General features: G+C 26.0%; 2 protein-coding genes across 7 annotated transcripts; one reads left to right on the plus strand and one right to left on the minus strand.

Moving 5' to 3' along the window:
- Positions 1-1,036: 1,036 nt before the first annotated feature.
- Positions 1,037-8,622, plus strand: LOC114121925 (E3 ubiquitin-protein ligase RNF185-like). 6 transcript variants are annotated; one of them, XR_007605644.1, is made up of 10 exons: positions 1,219-1,601; positions 1,874-2,036; positions 2,965-3,096; positions 3,462-3,516; positions 3,783-3,894; positions 3,989-4,098; positions 5,861-5,988; positions 6,217-6,302; positions 8,137-8,270; positions 8,405-8,622. XR_007605644.1 is itself a non-coding variant. In XM_050205817.1 (7 exons), the coding sequence occupies exons 2-6, from the start codon at positions 1,882-1,884 to the stop codon at positions 4,084-4,086; spliced, it is 552 nt and encodes a 183-aa protein (XP_050061774.1). In that variant the 5' UTR covers positions 1,218-1,601; positions 1,874-1,881; the 3' UTR covers positions 4,087-4,098; positions 4,390-4,408. The 6 variants fall into 6 exon arrangements, 3 of the variants coding, with proteins under 3 accessions (XP_050061775.1, XP_050061774.1, XP_027840238.1); XR_007605645.1 differs by lacking the exon at positions 6,217-6,302 and having other exon boundaries at positions 1,218-1,601; positions 5,875-5,988; XR_007605643.1 differs by lacking the exon at positions 6,217-6,302.
- A 107-nt stretch (positions 8,623-8,729) lies between these two features.
- Positions 8,730-12,655, minus strand: LOC114121922 (uncharacterized). The gene is made up of 6 exons (XM_027984433.2): positions 11,404-12,655; positions 10,865-11,038; positions 10,599-10,740; positions 10,181-10,521; positions 9,225-9,426; positions 8,730-9,099 (listed from the first exon to the last, which is right to left on the minus strand). The coding sequence occupies exons 1-6, from the start codon at positions 12,205-12,207 to the stop codon at positions 8,789-8,791; spliced, it is 1,974 nt and encodes a 657-aa protein (XP_027840234.2). The 5' UTR covers positions 12,208-12,655; the 3' UTR covers positions 8,730-8,788.
- Positions 12,656-13,809: the final 1,154 nt, after the last annotated feature.

Here is a 13,809-nt window from a genome sequence, read left to right on the forward strand (position 1 = left end):
TGGCCGGTGCCCAGTTGAAATTAATTTTGGAAAATGCGACCGTTTTTATAATGTTATGTCGAATTAAATTCTCAGCCCAACCCTGAGTATTCGACTATAATGAATTTAGGTATTATTGTTTTTGTTTTGTTTTAAATTGTAATTTTTTGTTTTGAAATTATATAGTAAGCCAGTGGTTCTTAACCGGTGTTCCGCGGACTTAATGTAAGTGTTCCTACAAAATTGTATAGGTAATCAGTGAAAAAATGTTATTTAGTATTTCTATTTTCATTCTCTTAATATTTTGACTTTTAAAACAGAACACAATGATATAAGTAAGACGTTTTACTAACATATTTGCAAACTGTTTTATGCTATACATTTATTGTTTAATATATTAAACAATTAAAAAATTAATATAATTACTGTTTTATTTTACGGCTGTGTTCCGCGAAAACCTCATAAAATTCTAAGTGTTCCGTCATATGAAAAAAGTTAAAAACCACTGTAGTAAGCCCATGAATCCGCTGGCCTCAAGCTCACAACAGTCACAAGTCAACGCTCGTGAAGTCGTGAAGTCATGAACTATATTATTGTACAATGTAATTATTAATCATAATTCATAAATATATATAATGTATAAACTGCTGAAAATATTTACAATAGATAAATTTAGATTTACATTACCAAAATATTAGATGGATAATTTCTCTTTTATACAAAGATATAATATTGATAATTTCAACGTAATTCATGTATACAAATTACACACTTCTTGTCTTCATAGTAATCATTGTAAAATCAATTATGCATTCATTGCTTCGCTCAGAATTATTGGTAACATTGTCAACTGATATATTATTAGCATTTTTATATTCGAATAATAGGTACTTTTTTACATCAATAAGTCGATAAGTTAACCTGAACGTATCGTAGAAGAATAATGAATAATATTATAATTCATAATAGTCAAACAGACGAACAATAAAAATTCAAACAAAATAAAATTCGCCGTCCGGTGATAAAATATTAAATGTTTATGATTTTCAAAGAAGGAATTTTTGTGTATCGTTACGTATCGGTTCCAGGAGTTACACGACGCGCTATGTACCGACCGATATCGAATAGAGACCTGCTCACTTTGAATATTACTGATATTACGTAAGTTGTTTATTCTAAGTTGAACGACTCAAAAGAATTTTCCTCCACCATGAATTATACTGATATAAACGTTTTTTTCTAATCTATTGATATAAACCGCTTTTTTCTTCTCAGTGAAAGGCGCAAATGCGCAGTAGTACAATTTATTTAACTTATATTATTACTATGGTTATAATATCATAATATTTTATTGGTTACTAGTCTTAAATCGCGGTAGAGTCGTAGAGCGCTGATAGCTAGTGTATACGATCGTTCATTAGTGCCTACTGCAGTAGGCGCCAGGCACTAATCACTATCAAAAATAACGAGTATCACAAAATATTATTTTTTTGTTGCCATTAAATTTTATTGGGCCGAGTGCTGGTCGCACGTAGGCCATATTTTACACATTATCATTGAAATCAGTACAGAGCGCTAGAACATTCCGTGCAAACACTCGTACCTTCTTCTGGCCGTAACTCGTAAGTCCAAAATAAAAACATATTACTATTATCATTCTGTGTTGATCTTGTAGAACGTCGTGATGTGCATAGGTGTGGTTTGGGTATACAATCATAACCATAGCTATACACATGTATGTCGATCACAAACAATTACCTATTATTCCTTTAATGTTAATCGTTCGATATCTGTTTATTAGTGTTTGTGTGTTTTCAGTATAAAATATTACATTGGGTCGATGTAACAATATTATAATATTTTGATACCAATTGTCTGTTTTTAAACTTGTTAGGAGACACAATGGCTACCACTACCGATGAGTCCGATTCCTCCCGAAAAAACACGAACAATGAAGAAAATGAAAACAAAGATGAACAGAATAACATCTTTGAGTGTAACATATGCTTGGATAATGCAAAAGACGCGGTTGTTAGTGTTTGTGGCCATTTATTTTGGTTAGTACCATTCATTGCTAAATCAAAACTATAATATTATGTTACTATTTGTTACCTACGTGTATGAATAAATATTTTATTTTTACTATTTATTGTTGAAATAATATAACTGAAATTATGAATCATTATTAGCCATCAAAGTTGTACATTTTATGTGATAAAAAACTATTTAAATATTTTTTTTCGTTATTTTTGTCACTAAAATAATTGATATAGTTATAAAAAAATAGGTTATCTATTTCATCTTATTTATTAAGATATTCTCTATTAATCAGTGTGATATTATCACCTAGGCTATATTTTAGGCTATAGACAAGGTCAGAAAATTTTTAATATTTATAGCTAATATTTTATTGTGTGACCCAAAAATGATGTTGAGATATAATTTTTTAAATTTTAAATATAGGGCATGAACGGCTGTTTATGTATCAGTTTATTACTTTTAGGAGTAAGATTTTAATATGTAAATTGAGTAGTAAATTTATTTTTACCTATGGGTGGTAAGAACTTTAATAACCCTGCTATTGAGATCATAATTGATTGAACATATTTCCCAAATAATATTTATCATCTAATGATTATTATTTATTCTTTATAATGTTTGTGAATAGGTAAATATATAAATCCAAAATATTTAATTAGATATTGGTATTTTTACATTAGATTATTAATTCATATTTTTAAACCAAAATAACTATTACTAATGTTATTGTTAAGTAAGACTAAAAGACCTATGACCTAAATCATTCTGCTAATATACTTGCAAGAAATTAGAAAATCTAATTAATTTTACATTCATATTTTTGGTGATTTATTAGCTATTATTAGGTTTACATAATTATTAACTAATTACTAATTTCTATTGCTCAATAATTCAATAAAATGTTAGTCATATTATTTTGTTCTAACTTAAAGTGATATATTACAGCTGGCCATGCTTACATCAATGGTTAGAAACTCGATCAAGTCGTCAAGTATGCCCTGTATGTAAAGCTGTTATAAGTAAAGATAAAGTAATACCAATTTATGGACGTGGAAATTCCAAACAAGAAGATCCCAGGTAAATTGTAATGGAAGGGAATATATTTCAAATCATTGAAAATGAATTGTGACGTGTTAAGATTAAAAATAATTGGTACCCATTAAAAATATAAGACTAATTTTCTATTACTTCAAAATATTTTATTTTATTTTTATTTTCAATTCTTGAAACAGTAACACATTATATTTAGGAATTTTCATTGATTTTTTAATGCACATCAATTACTTACAATCAGTAATTATAATAAATAATAATGTTCACAATAGAATGCTTTAATGTCAACATAATATGTTGAGTAGTAATATTATTACTAAACGCTTAATTTCTAAAATAATGCTCATGAATTCAGTGTTTACTACATTAAATATATTTTTATGTTTCAGAAATAAAGTGCCACCTAGGCCTTCTGGTCAAAGAACTGAACCTGAACCTAGTACTGTAAGATACCAACTTATTTTTCAAATTTTTTCAGGCCATTTAGGCCCATTGTCTCAACCGGTCTGTCTCTTCCCAGTTCTTCCCTATTCACTATTCCAAGTTTTTTCAAGTCCTTGACCACTCTAACCTTCCATTTTTGTCTAGAATATCCTATAGGCCTTTTTGTGTTTGGCTTCCATTTCATAACCTAACTAGTTAAATCAGTATATCAACTAATATCATTTTTATTTTTCATGTTTTTATAAAAGTGATTTTAACTCTTTCAGGGTTTCCCCGGTTTTACTTTTGGAGATGGTGGTTTTCATTTATCATTTGGAATAGGAGCATTTCCTTTTGGTTTTTTAACATCATTTAATATTACTGATCGTCCACATGGAAGTAAGTATTAATTACAAAATAGTAATAATTTTGAGTTCTAATTTCAATGATGAATTAAATTGGTTTAATTTAATTAATTTATAAATTTAATTAGTTCCAGTTGGCAGTCAACTACAACAAGATGATCAATATTTATCAAAACTTTTCTTATGGATTGCAGTAATATTTATTGTTTGGCTATTATTGGCTTAATTAATTCTAAGAGTACGTTCTTATTATTAGTTATTATTATTATTTTACCATTCAGGGAACTACAATAGTAAACAAATCATGAGGGCTTCTTTTTATATATTATTTTTATTCACATTATTATCTAAATTTATTGGTTACTTAAGTTAGTTATACTTCAATTTTTATTGTTTGGTGCTGAGTTTAAAAGTATAGTAAAAGTTTTAAAGTTTAAAACTGTAAGCTTATAATGTTAATTAAATTACTTACTATGATATAAAAAACTATATAATATTATATTAACTATAATATTAAACTTTTTAACAGTTTGACGAAATATCTGTGATTTCGACAAGAATATTTTTAAAAACAACATTAATTTAGTAATCCATTTTACTAAATTTGCAAATATTAATTTATTATTGTATTATTTATAATAACTGCAACAATTATATACAATTTCATAGTCTAGTTGTGTATTCGTGAATATTGTAATATTTATAATTATGATTAATATGATGGTTTTATTTTGACTTAATTAAAATATAATTCTTAATGGTTAATTATATTAAAACTTTAATTGTTATTTTTTTTTTTTTAATTGTTATTATTATGTCCATCCCATCCATTAAAAAAATATTTAACTCAAAGCCATACTTTGTATTATTTTTTTTTTTCTTTATTTTATTGTATCCTAATTTATTCAACTTAATGAGATGAGTACATTATACCCTCATGGTATGTCCCCTTATATAATCATTTTAAAATTAAAGTATCCAAAAATCTTATTTAATGTCATGGAAAATATTTATACTTTTAAACAGTAGCGGCTATCTCAAAAATTGTACAGGTTCTCACTTAAAGAAACTAGTATAAACAGACAGACAGTACCCTTACCAATATTTAACATTTATTTTAATGTGATTTTTGTTTTTTTAGAATTGGCCTAACAAAACCTTAAATTTTAAAATGTATTCACTTCACACACACCATGTACCTATAGTCTAAGTATGTGTGAATACATTTAATTACCATAAAAGAGGTGCTTGAACACTGGTTTAGATATGTGATAGCTTCATCTGTTTAGTTGAAGATAAGTAAATTTACTCTAGCATTAAAAGTATTACACTGAGTATAAAGTATGTGAAGTATTCTTCTGGATATAAATTTAATTACTTTATATTATGTTAATAAGACAACCAATGGGTTAACGATAGTAGAATATTATTTGAAGTATTATGTTATATTATATAAATCAAACATCAGAAAAGTATTTAATTATTTTAATAATAATTTATGTTTAGATACCTAAGTGGAGTAGTTGATTTTATGGGTATCCCTGTGTCCTCATAACACTTCGTTCTTGTAGATTTAAATATTTTCAATTTTTAAGATACTCATTCAAAATTCACTTTTTATATTATTAAGTACTCCAAAAAATATTTTGCTTAATAAATTTATAACAATAAAAAATAGTAAAAGGTTAAACATTGATTTGCAACTACTAAAAATCTTATAAAAAATATTTATAGTATAATCTTTGGTTAACAAGACACCTGTTATCTTAACTTTATATTTGTGATATTAATTAGTGCTTACTATGCACATTGCACAGGTTGTACACATTTTATTATTAAACATGGAACATTGAAGTACATAGTTCAACCATAAAAAATTATGTTAATATTTTATTAAATTTCTTTTTGCCGTCTATCTTGTCTCATTTTATTAAATATTATTAAATTAATTTTTTATAATTAATATACAGTCATAATTAATTTTAATTAATTATTTCCAGTCTTGAAATTTTAGGAGACATTTCACACAGTTCATTTTTCTGATGGATACATAATAACTGTTTAAGTATGTAGAGAATCGCAAAATTGATCCACCTAAACCATTTCCAAATTTTATATATTATTTTAAGTAAGTTCTTAATCTTATATTTTTACTTTTTATATATTATCATGATTTACTAAGAATGCTCACTTCTATTTTCTACTTTAATTTTGGATCTATCGAAAATGATTAAAAGGGAAAGAAATAATGAGCATACTTGGTGAATCATGTATCATAATATAAGATAACTTTCCAAAAATGTATTTATTATTTATTTAATATGTATTTGGCATATTATATGTACTATATATTTAGCAATTGACAACCTTGACATATTTTACTTTACAAGATCAGACATCAAAAGAATTGTTTTTAATAAACAAATTACAACAAAATTGATGGTAAGATGATAAAATGATTTTATCGAGAAACTTAAAATTGTAAAAATGAATTTTATAATTTGATAATATTTTATTTAACTACAGGATGCGGCAGTCAAATCCGACGATAAAAGCGATAAGAACATTTCCAAAATCTCTACCATTTTAGCCCTGCCAACCAGTTCTTTTTAAATCGTCGGGTTTGACTGCCACAAACTGTACATAAACACAAGAGTATATTTTACCTTGAAAAGTGACTACTTTGTAGTGTACTAAACTCTTAATCAGAGTGCTCTATGAAAGAATTTAATTCAACACAATTAAATTAACTAGTCGAATGATTATGGTTTGTTGTCTTGAGAGTTGAATATAAACCAAGTGGTGATATCTAAAAGTTAAGGTGAATTATTTAAGGACTATTCCACAGATCAGAATACTCTGGATAAATTTCAATTGAACACATTAATTTTTTATAAATTTATCCATAAATGTTTTTTTTATTTGTATTAATGAATATTAATTGTTTATTTTAACACTGCTGTAAAATGTAAGATTGATTTTAACTTACTGGGGTCTGAGAAAATTAAAATTATGCTTGAATGAGGTAAAAATAAATGAAATTTTAAAAAAAGTCTCCTATTGCATATATAAAACTATATAAAATAAAAAATTATAATCAATAAGAAATATATTAAATTATTATTTATTATTATAAAAAAAAAATAATTATGTCTTATAATAATATTTATTAAAAATTTTAAAATATATTTATTCAGATTAGGTAGAAGTTAACCTAACTTAAGGTTAACTACACTTTTGGCTGTAAATTATACAAAAGAAATATTTTTTAAAATGTTAATACTTTTATAGTTATTGAAATAATGAGTGGTTCATGATAAAAAATCATTCTATATAAGTGTTACTTCACAATTAATAACATTAATATTAATATACTATGTTAACAGTATTTTAAAATGTTATAATAAAATAAAAGTAATAACTTATTAGTTACCTAATAAAGTTAAAAATAATTACAATCAAATGTTGACTACTTCAAAGTCCTATGAATGAAAATTGTATTATAATTACTATTTATTTAGTTTAATAAATCAATATTAGTACTAGTAAACTGTAACATTCTATTTACATGAGTATTTAGAAATTAATAAAACAATTGGGAATAATATTATTATTCCTTAAAAATTGGTTTACAAAATAGGAATAATTTAATAAAAGCATGCTATATATTTGGGAAACTAATTATCTTATAAAAAAAAATATGATCAATATGATTTTTGCATACATTATAATTTCAAGTAAAAATTGTAGATTACATCATAATTAATATTCATGTGTTCACTCATTTATTTCGAGAATAAGTGATCATTTAACTGATCAAACAATCGATTTAGTCTAAATACTCATAAAAATAGAAGTTTGTATAGGCAAATTTGAAACAATTTTAATATTTATAAAAAGATGTTAACAAAAAAAAATTGATTCTTCTAAAGTAAAATTTAAGTATATTTAATACTATTTTTTTCATGAAGTGAAGTGTACTTCATAAGATTGAAACATTCAATTTTTTGCGTATTTTGTATAGTACAATTTTACTGCAAATTCAATATTTTTGTGATTCTAATTTTCTTAGCAAACTATTACAGATGTAAAACTTTTAAATGTAATAATATATTGTTTTGAATAATAGTTGAATAAGTTGTCAAAAAAAAAAAAAAAATCAATACCAAGGTAGATTTTTTATATTTATGTTTATATAAGTTATTATATTAGTATTATTTTAATTGTTATTGGTTTGTTAAATGATTAATTAATTTTTTTTTTTATGAAATTGTAGGAGCATTACAGTTTTTACATACCAATGGTTTAAACCTATGCATATACTGTTTTTAGAATATTTAAGAAACTGCATGTCTCTGAATTCTTCTCTGCATTTTAGGCAGTCGTGAGCAGCAATTGGTATAGCATTTGGTAAGCCTATGAATTATTTTAATAAAAATATAAAGGTTTTTTATTCATTACATCAAACTATTGTTAATTTATTTTCATACCAATATCACACACGGAGCCTACATAAAATAATTATGTATGTATTTATGTACCAGGGTAAACAACAAATGTAAATGGAGAGAAAACAATGCTCTAAAATCGGGTAACTACAGAATACTGTTTGGCAAGTTTTTAGTTTATAATTATTTATGAATACAAAATATTGCTATATAGTTATTTAGTAATTAAATGTTGTTGTTTATGATTTTTAATTAGACTATTTCAACTATCATGAAAGGATAAATGTAATTAATAAAACTAGTTTATTTAAAAATTAATCTTTATTTTTATATTGCTCTTAAATAATTTTATTTTTTAACAGTTGATTTTAATACTTTTTAGTTATTCCTCTTATAACGTTTTAACAAAATGTAAAACAAATAATAAATTCTTCAATACTTTATAAATCCAAAATTAACATTAATAGAATTTAAAAACCTTTAAAATAATTGCTTGGATAAGGTATAAGCACAACGTCTGTTAATCGCCTTGGTATATTGGTTGATAAATGTATAATTTAACCTTAACTTTAAATTCTCTTCTTGTCCATATCTATCACAAGTACTTTTAGTGATAGTGTCTTCTCCAACTATTATTTGATTTTGTTGAGGACCACGCCACATATGGAATTCATTTATTTTAAACTTGTCTCCTTGTTCCACAAGTAACTGATCCCGTAACAATAAACCAGTCTGTCTAAATCTAGTATATGGTGAATACGATGATGTAGAAAATCCTATTTGTAGATCATCTATAAACATAAAAAATTAAGTTTAGACATTATTTTATAAAAATTGAATTGCAGCAAAATAACAAAAAGTAAGAGTTGGTAATTTATACAGAAAGTATTTAAAATTATGTTTAAAAAATAATTACCTTTTTCATTAACATTTGTTTGACCATTAGGAAAATCAACTACCATAAACAACTCTAACATATGTGCATAATCACCTCCATTGGCACTTGAATAAGGTGTAGAACACTCTAATTTTAAGTCTTTACAATGTACATGTCGTACTTCATTTATAGTACATTTATACATATCAAACTTCTTTATTAAGCAAGCATTAGACACTACCTGAAATTTTTTTTTATTAAAATTTGTTTTATAAAAACATAGTGACAAAAACAAAAGGAAATTGTTTAAAATTAAACAGGTAAATAGAATTGCGACTTATTACTCTATTTAAAATTTAGATTTGGATAGAATTTATCTTTTTTAAAATAAGTACTAGACATTCTACAGAGTTAGTAAAAAAAAAATTATCAAGTAAATTAAAATATGAAAATTAAACAATATTATTTTCGGTTAGATAAATATATTTAAAAAAATGAAGTTTTCAGTATTTTATTTAGTTTTGAACATTATTGTTTATCAACAAAAGAATGAAGTTGCCTTAAGTATAGTTAAATAATACTTAACGTTACTTAGCTAGTATATTCAGCTTTATTTTACAAGCAAATTTTACACTCAGGAGAATTCCTGTTTTGAAAGTAAGAAAATTAAGCCCACATAGGTTTTTTTTGGTATTTAATTTTGAAACAAGTTATGAACATTTTATGATAAGCATAATTATGGAAAAAAAGAAAGTAATAATACTATAAAAGGTCTATTTAACATTTTATTATTCAGTGCTAAATGTTATTTGTTTTTATTGATAACATATTTAGCTTTTAATTTTTGAATATATTATATATTAATTATATATATATAAAAAAAAAAACAAAAAATGGGATAGTCAAATAATTTAAAAGCAATAACATTTATAATACAAATAAAGTGAATAGTTTTCAAAATAATGTTGAGAAATAAATAAAAATCAATTATTTACCTTGCATGGATCAAAAAATGTAACTAAAGGTTCTTCCATCACTTGCCACTCATCCTTGGCTGAGATAGGACTTTCAGAATTACTATCTACTACAACTTCTGAGTATGATCTCATATCAAATCCATAAACATTACTCCACCATGAACACAATGTTGAATCTGATGAACTGTCAGTATCACTTGACTGAGTTTCAGGTTTGTCAGACTTGTTTATTTTTAGGCTCCTATTGAATTTTTTTAATGTCTTCTTTTTAGTTTTTTTGCGTATACGACAATTTCCATAGATTCGTCTTTGTTCTAATAACTGACCATATAAAGTAACACACATGGGAATCATTAAGCCTAAACAAGTATGTGGATTAAAATAACAAATCTGAATACAAGGATAACCTAGTTAATATTTATACATTCATACAAACCATTTGGCATAAGAAAACGATCCCTAGCTTCAATAACTTGTTCCATTTGATCACCTTGACTTATGACACAGTCTCCCAAAAAATCAGCTACTATAACGTCTACCTTCTTAAGTTTGTGTGGTAACTGTTTCAAGTCGTGGACCTTTAAACACAAAAATATTTAAATAAGATCTAGTAAATAAAGTTGTAATACATGTATTTAATATAACACTAAAATATATACTAGTGATATGTAATTTGTTTAAAATTAATGTCATTTTTCTTACACTGCTTTGAATTAATGTAATCACAGTACTATATCGATTGTCTGTGACTATACGACGAGCATATTCAATACAAGATGACTGTTCTAAAGCAATTACTCTTTTGGCTTGTCCATCCCGGGCACATAACAATGGTAATAAGCCAATACCACTGCGGATAACTAATACTATTTTATCCTGAAAAATGAATTTAAAATTAAGTAATTACATAATTCACAAGGTAGTAGAAATATTATATTAATAATTATCTTCAAATTTAATATTCATTATTAGAAAATATATATATATTTATTTTTGTCACTTTATAATGAATAAAATTCTATACTTTATTATAAACTTGACTCATAAGAAGTTTTAATATTTTCAATGAAAAAGAATTATATTATCGCATTAAAATTATTTATGTTTTAAAATAATATGTAGGTTCCTATACTGTTTGATATTTTTTTAATTACTTAAATAAAATAAAATATATTAAAAATACATAAACTAATTGTAATTTAAATTTTTATTTTGACTAGCAAGATATAGTTTATATTTACCTTAATAAATTCTTTAGTACAATATTCTATACAGTTTTTGTAAGTAATAGTGCGCACATAGTCTTTGATTTCTGATTCGTGTATCCCATAGCGAGCATAACGATCTAAATTATAATCTGCAGCTGTCATTATTTTCATTTTTTCTAAATCACCGGGATCAGAATCACAATCTGAATCATAATAACAATTTGGATTTATGTCCAGGATATTATTATTAGAAAGAGCGTTTTGATTTAATTCCGGTTTTATAACTGGGTCTGTATAAGAAGGGTCATTTGTAGTAGCTGCCGAGTGGTAATTTTCAATGGATAGATTACTGTGCTCGTTACTGTAATTGTTCGCTGAAATAAATTCATTAAATTTCCCGTTTGCATTGTTTCTGTTTTTTCGATATTTGTTTGAGTACTTCCAATTATTGTTGTTGTTATTATGATGATTTTCCTGATATTGTCCGGAATTTCTGTTATACCAATTCGTTTTTCTCGCGAAAAATTTGTTGCCGTTTTTGGAGTCTACCGTTTTCGAATTCGAATTTGAACCCATGGGCGTATTCCTCGACACGGACGATTCCGATGTATCGTACCTGTTCTGATCCGAAAACATGGATAATTCGGCGGGTTGTACTACGTTGAAGTAATTCAAATACGCCTTGGTGTTGCCGGTAGAAGAATGCGCGACGTTGTCGGCGGCGGCTACCTTGACGTCCTGTTCACGTGTTTTATCGGATAGTTTCTGTTGCCAATTCTTCGGCCCGTTTCTCCACCGAGAATACTCATTCGTATTATTATCGTTGTGTTTCTGCATAGCGATAGACTGCGTTTCGTCAGTTGTGGATAGGTGTGCTTACCAAATCGAATGCAACAGGTTCGACGGTCGACCACAGACGAGCATAGTAAAACTAAATCCCGAAATCGACTTGCGAGTTATTACTTACTAGTCGAGACGGTCGAGTATTAGATTAACTACTTCAGAAAAAAACCCGACAACCGCGATACTGATAACGGAATAATAATAATATCGTCAATCGTCGTGTAAACACAGGATAATGTGCTGCACTACAGAATAATCATTGTTCATCAATCATCATGAACTAGGTACTACACATGTTCATGTTGTTCATTAACCATTATCATTTACTTTTTTGGCGGTAATAATATTGACAAAATCACGGAAACGCAATCGCGACGACTGCGAGGGCCACAATTAATATCAATAAAATATTTAAAAATATCCAATGTCGTGTTTACTCGATAAATATTACTTATAGTTACTTGGTTACTTCGTAAATTCCGTTTCGTATTTGCACCGGCCGGCTCTAACTATGGCAACTGCACGTCGGCACGGACCACGGATTAATTATATTAATGAAAATATATATATAATAATATATTATAATATATTAATATATAATAATAATATATATATAATATATATTATGGTATATTATATCCGTGACACGGACAGACACGTTATCTTCGTGACATCACCGTATTTACTATTTACATACATAATATCGATAAATAATATTAAGAGTGATTTTCGTCGTCGTTATTACTTGAATGCAATGGTGTATTTTTGAATATTATGCCCCGAAAACCAGGGCGTCAAAACGGGTTTGAACCCCGGTTGTAAAACCCGGGTTACCCGCAAAAAATTGTACCCGGTTTTTAACACGAAACCCGAAACCCGAAATATTTTAAGCCGTTTTGACTCCCTGCCGAAAACACAATGAAGTTGCTTCCCGTTTTCATTAAAACTAATAAAACTTAACAATACATAGATATAATTAGGTACCAACAATGTATATTTATATTTTGTTCTGTGGTATAATTGTAGGTATAAACTATAAAGTATAAGGTTGTATGTAACGTAGTTTAAACAAATCAATAAATAGCATAATTATTGACCCATCAAATATATTTCAAATGTATCATCAAAGTTATTATTATTAATTATTTTTAACTTTGGCGTTTACACCGCAAAACGCGCATGTAATGTAAGTGTAATACCTAATAAGTAATATAATTATAATAGTTGTCCATTAGATAACATTACACCAATATTACTAAGAGTGTCCTGTATTTTGGATTAACAAAAGAATTTATAACATTAGCAACTCATAAGATACTCTAATATTGCAATTTTTTCGTATATTTTGATACACCTAAATAAAATTAATAATTCTGTAATTATATTATCTAAGCCATGATTAAAAATTAAAATAGTTTTTTAATTATAGTGGGCATTTATTTGAAAGTTTTAAAAATGATAAAGCTTTTGCAAAACCAATATAATGGTTGTAGATTTTAGATTTTAAATTAGCCAAACCGACTTAAAATATTAGTATTAGGTTGTGAAAATATAAAATACATAAAATATTAATACAATTTTAAATTTATTTAATAT

The sequence above is a fragment of the Aphis gossypii genome, chromosome X (genome assembly GCF_020184175.1).
Source record: "Aphis gossypii isolate Hap1 chromosome X, ASM2018417v2, whole genome shotgun sequence".
Lineage (NCBI taxonomy): Eukaryota > Metazoa > Arthropoda > Insecta > Hemiptera > Aphididae > Aphis > Aphis gossypii.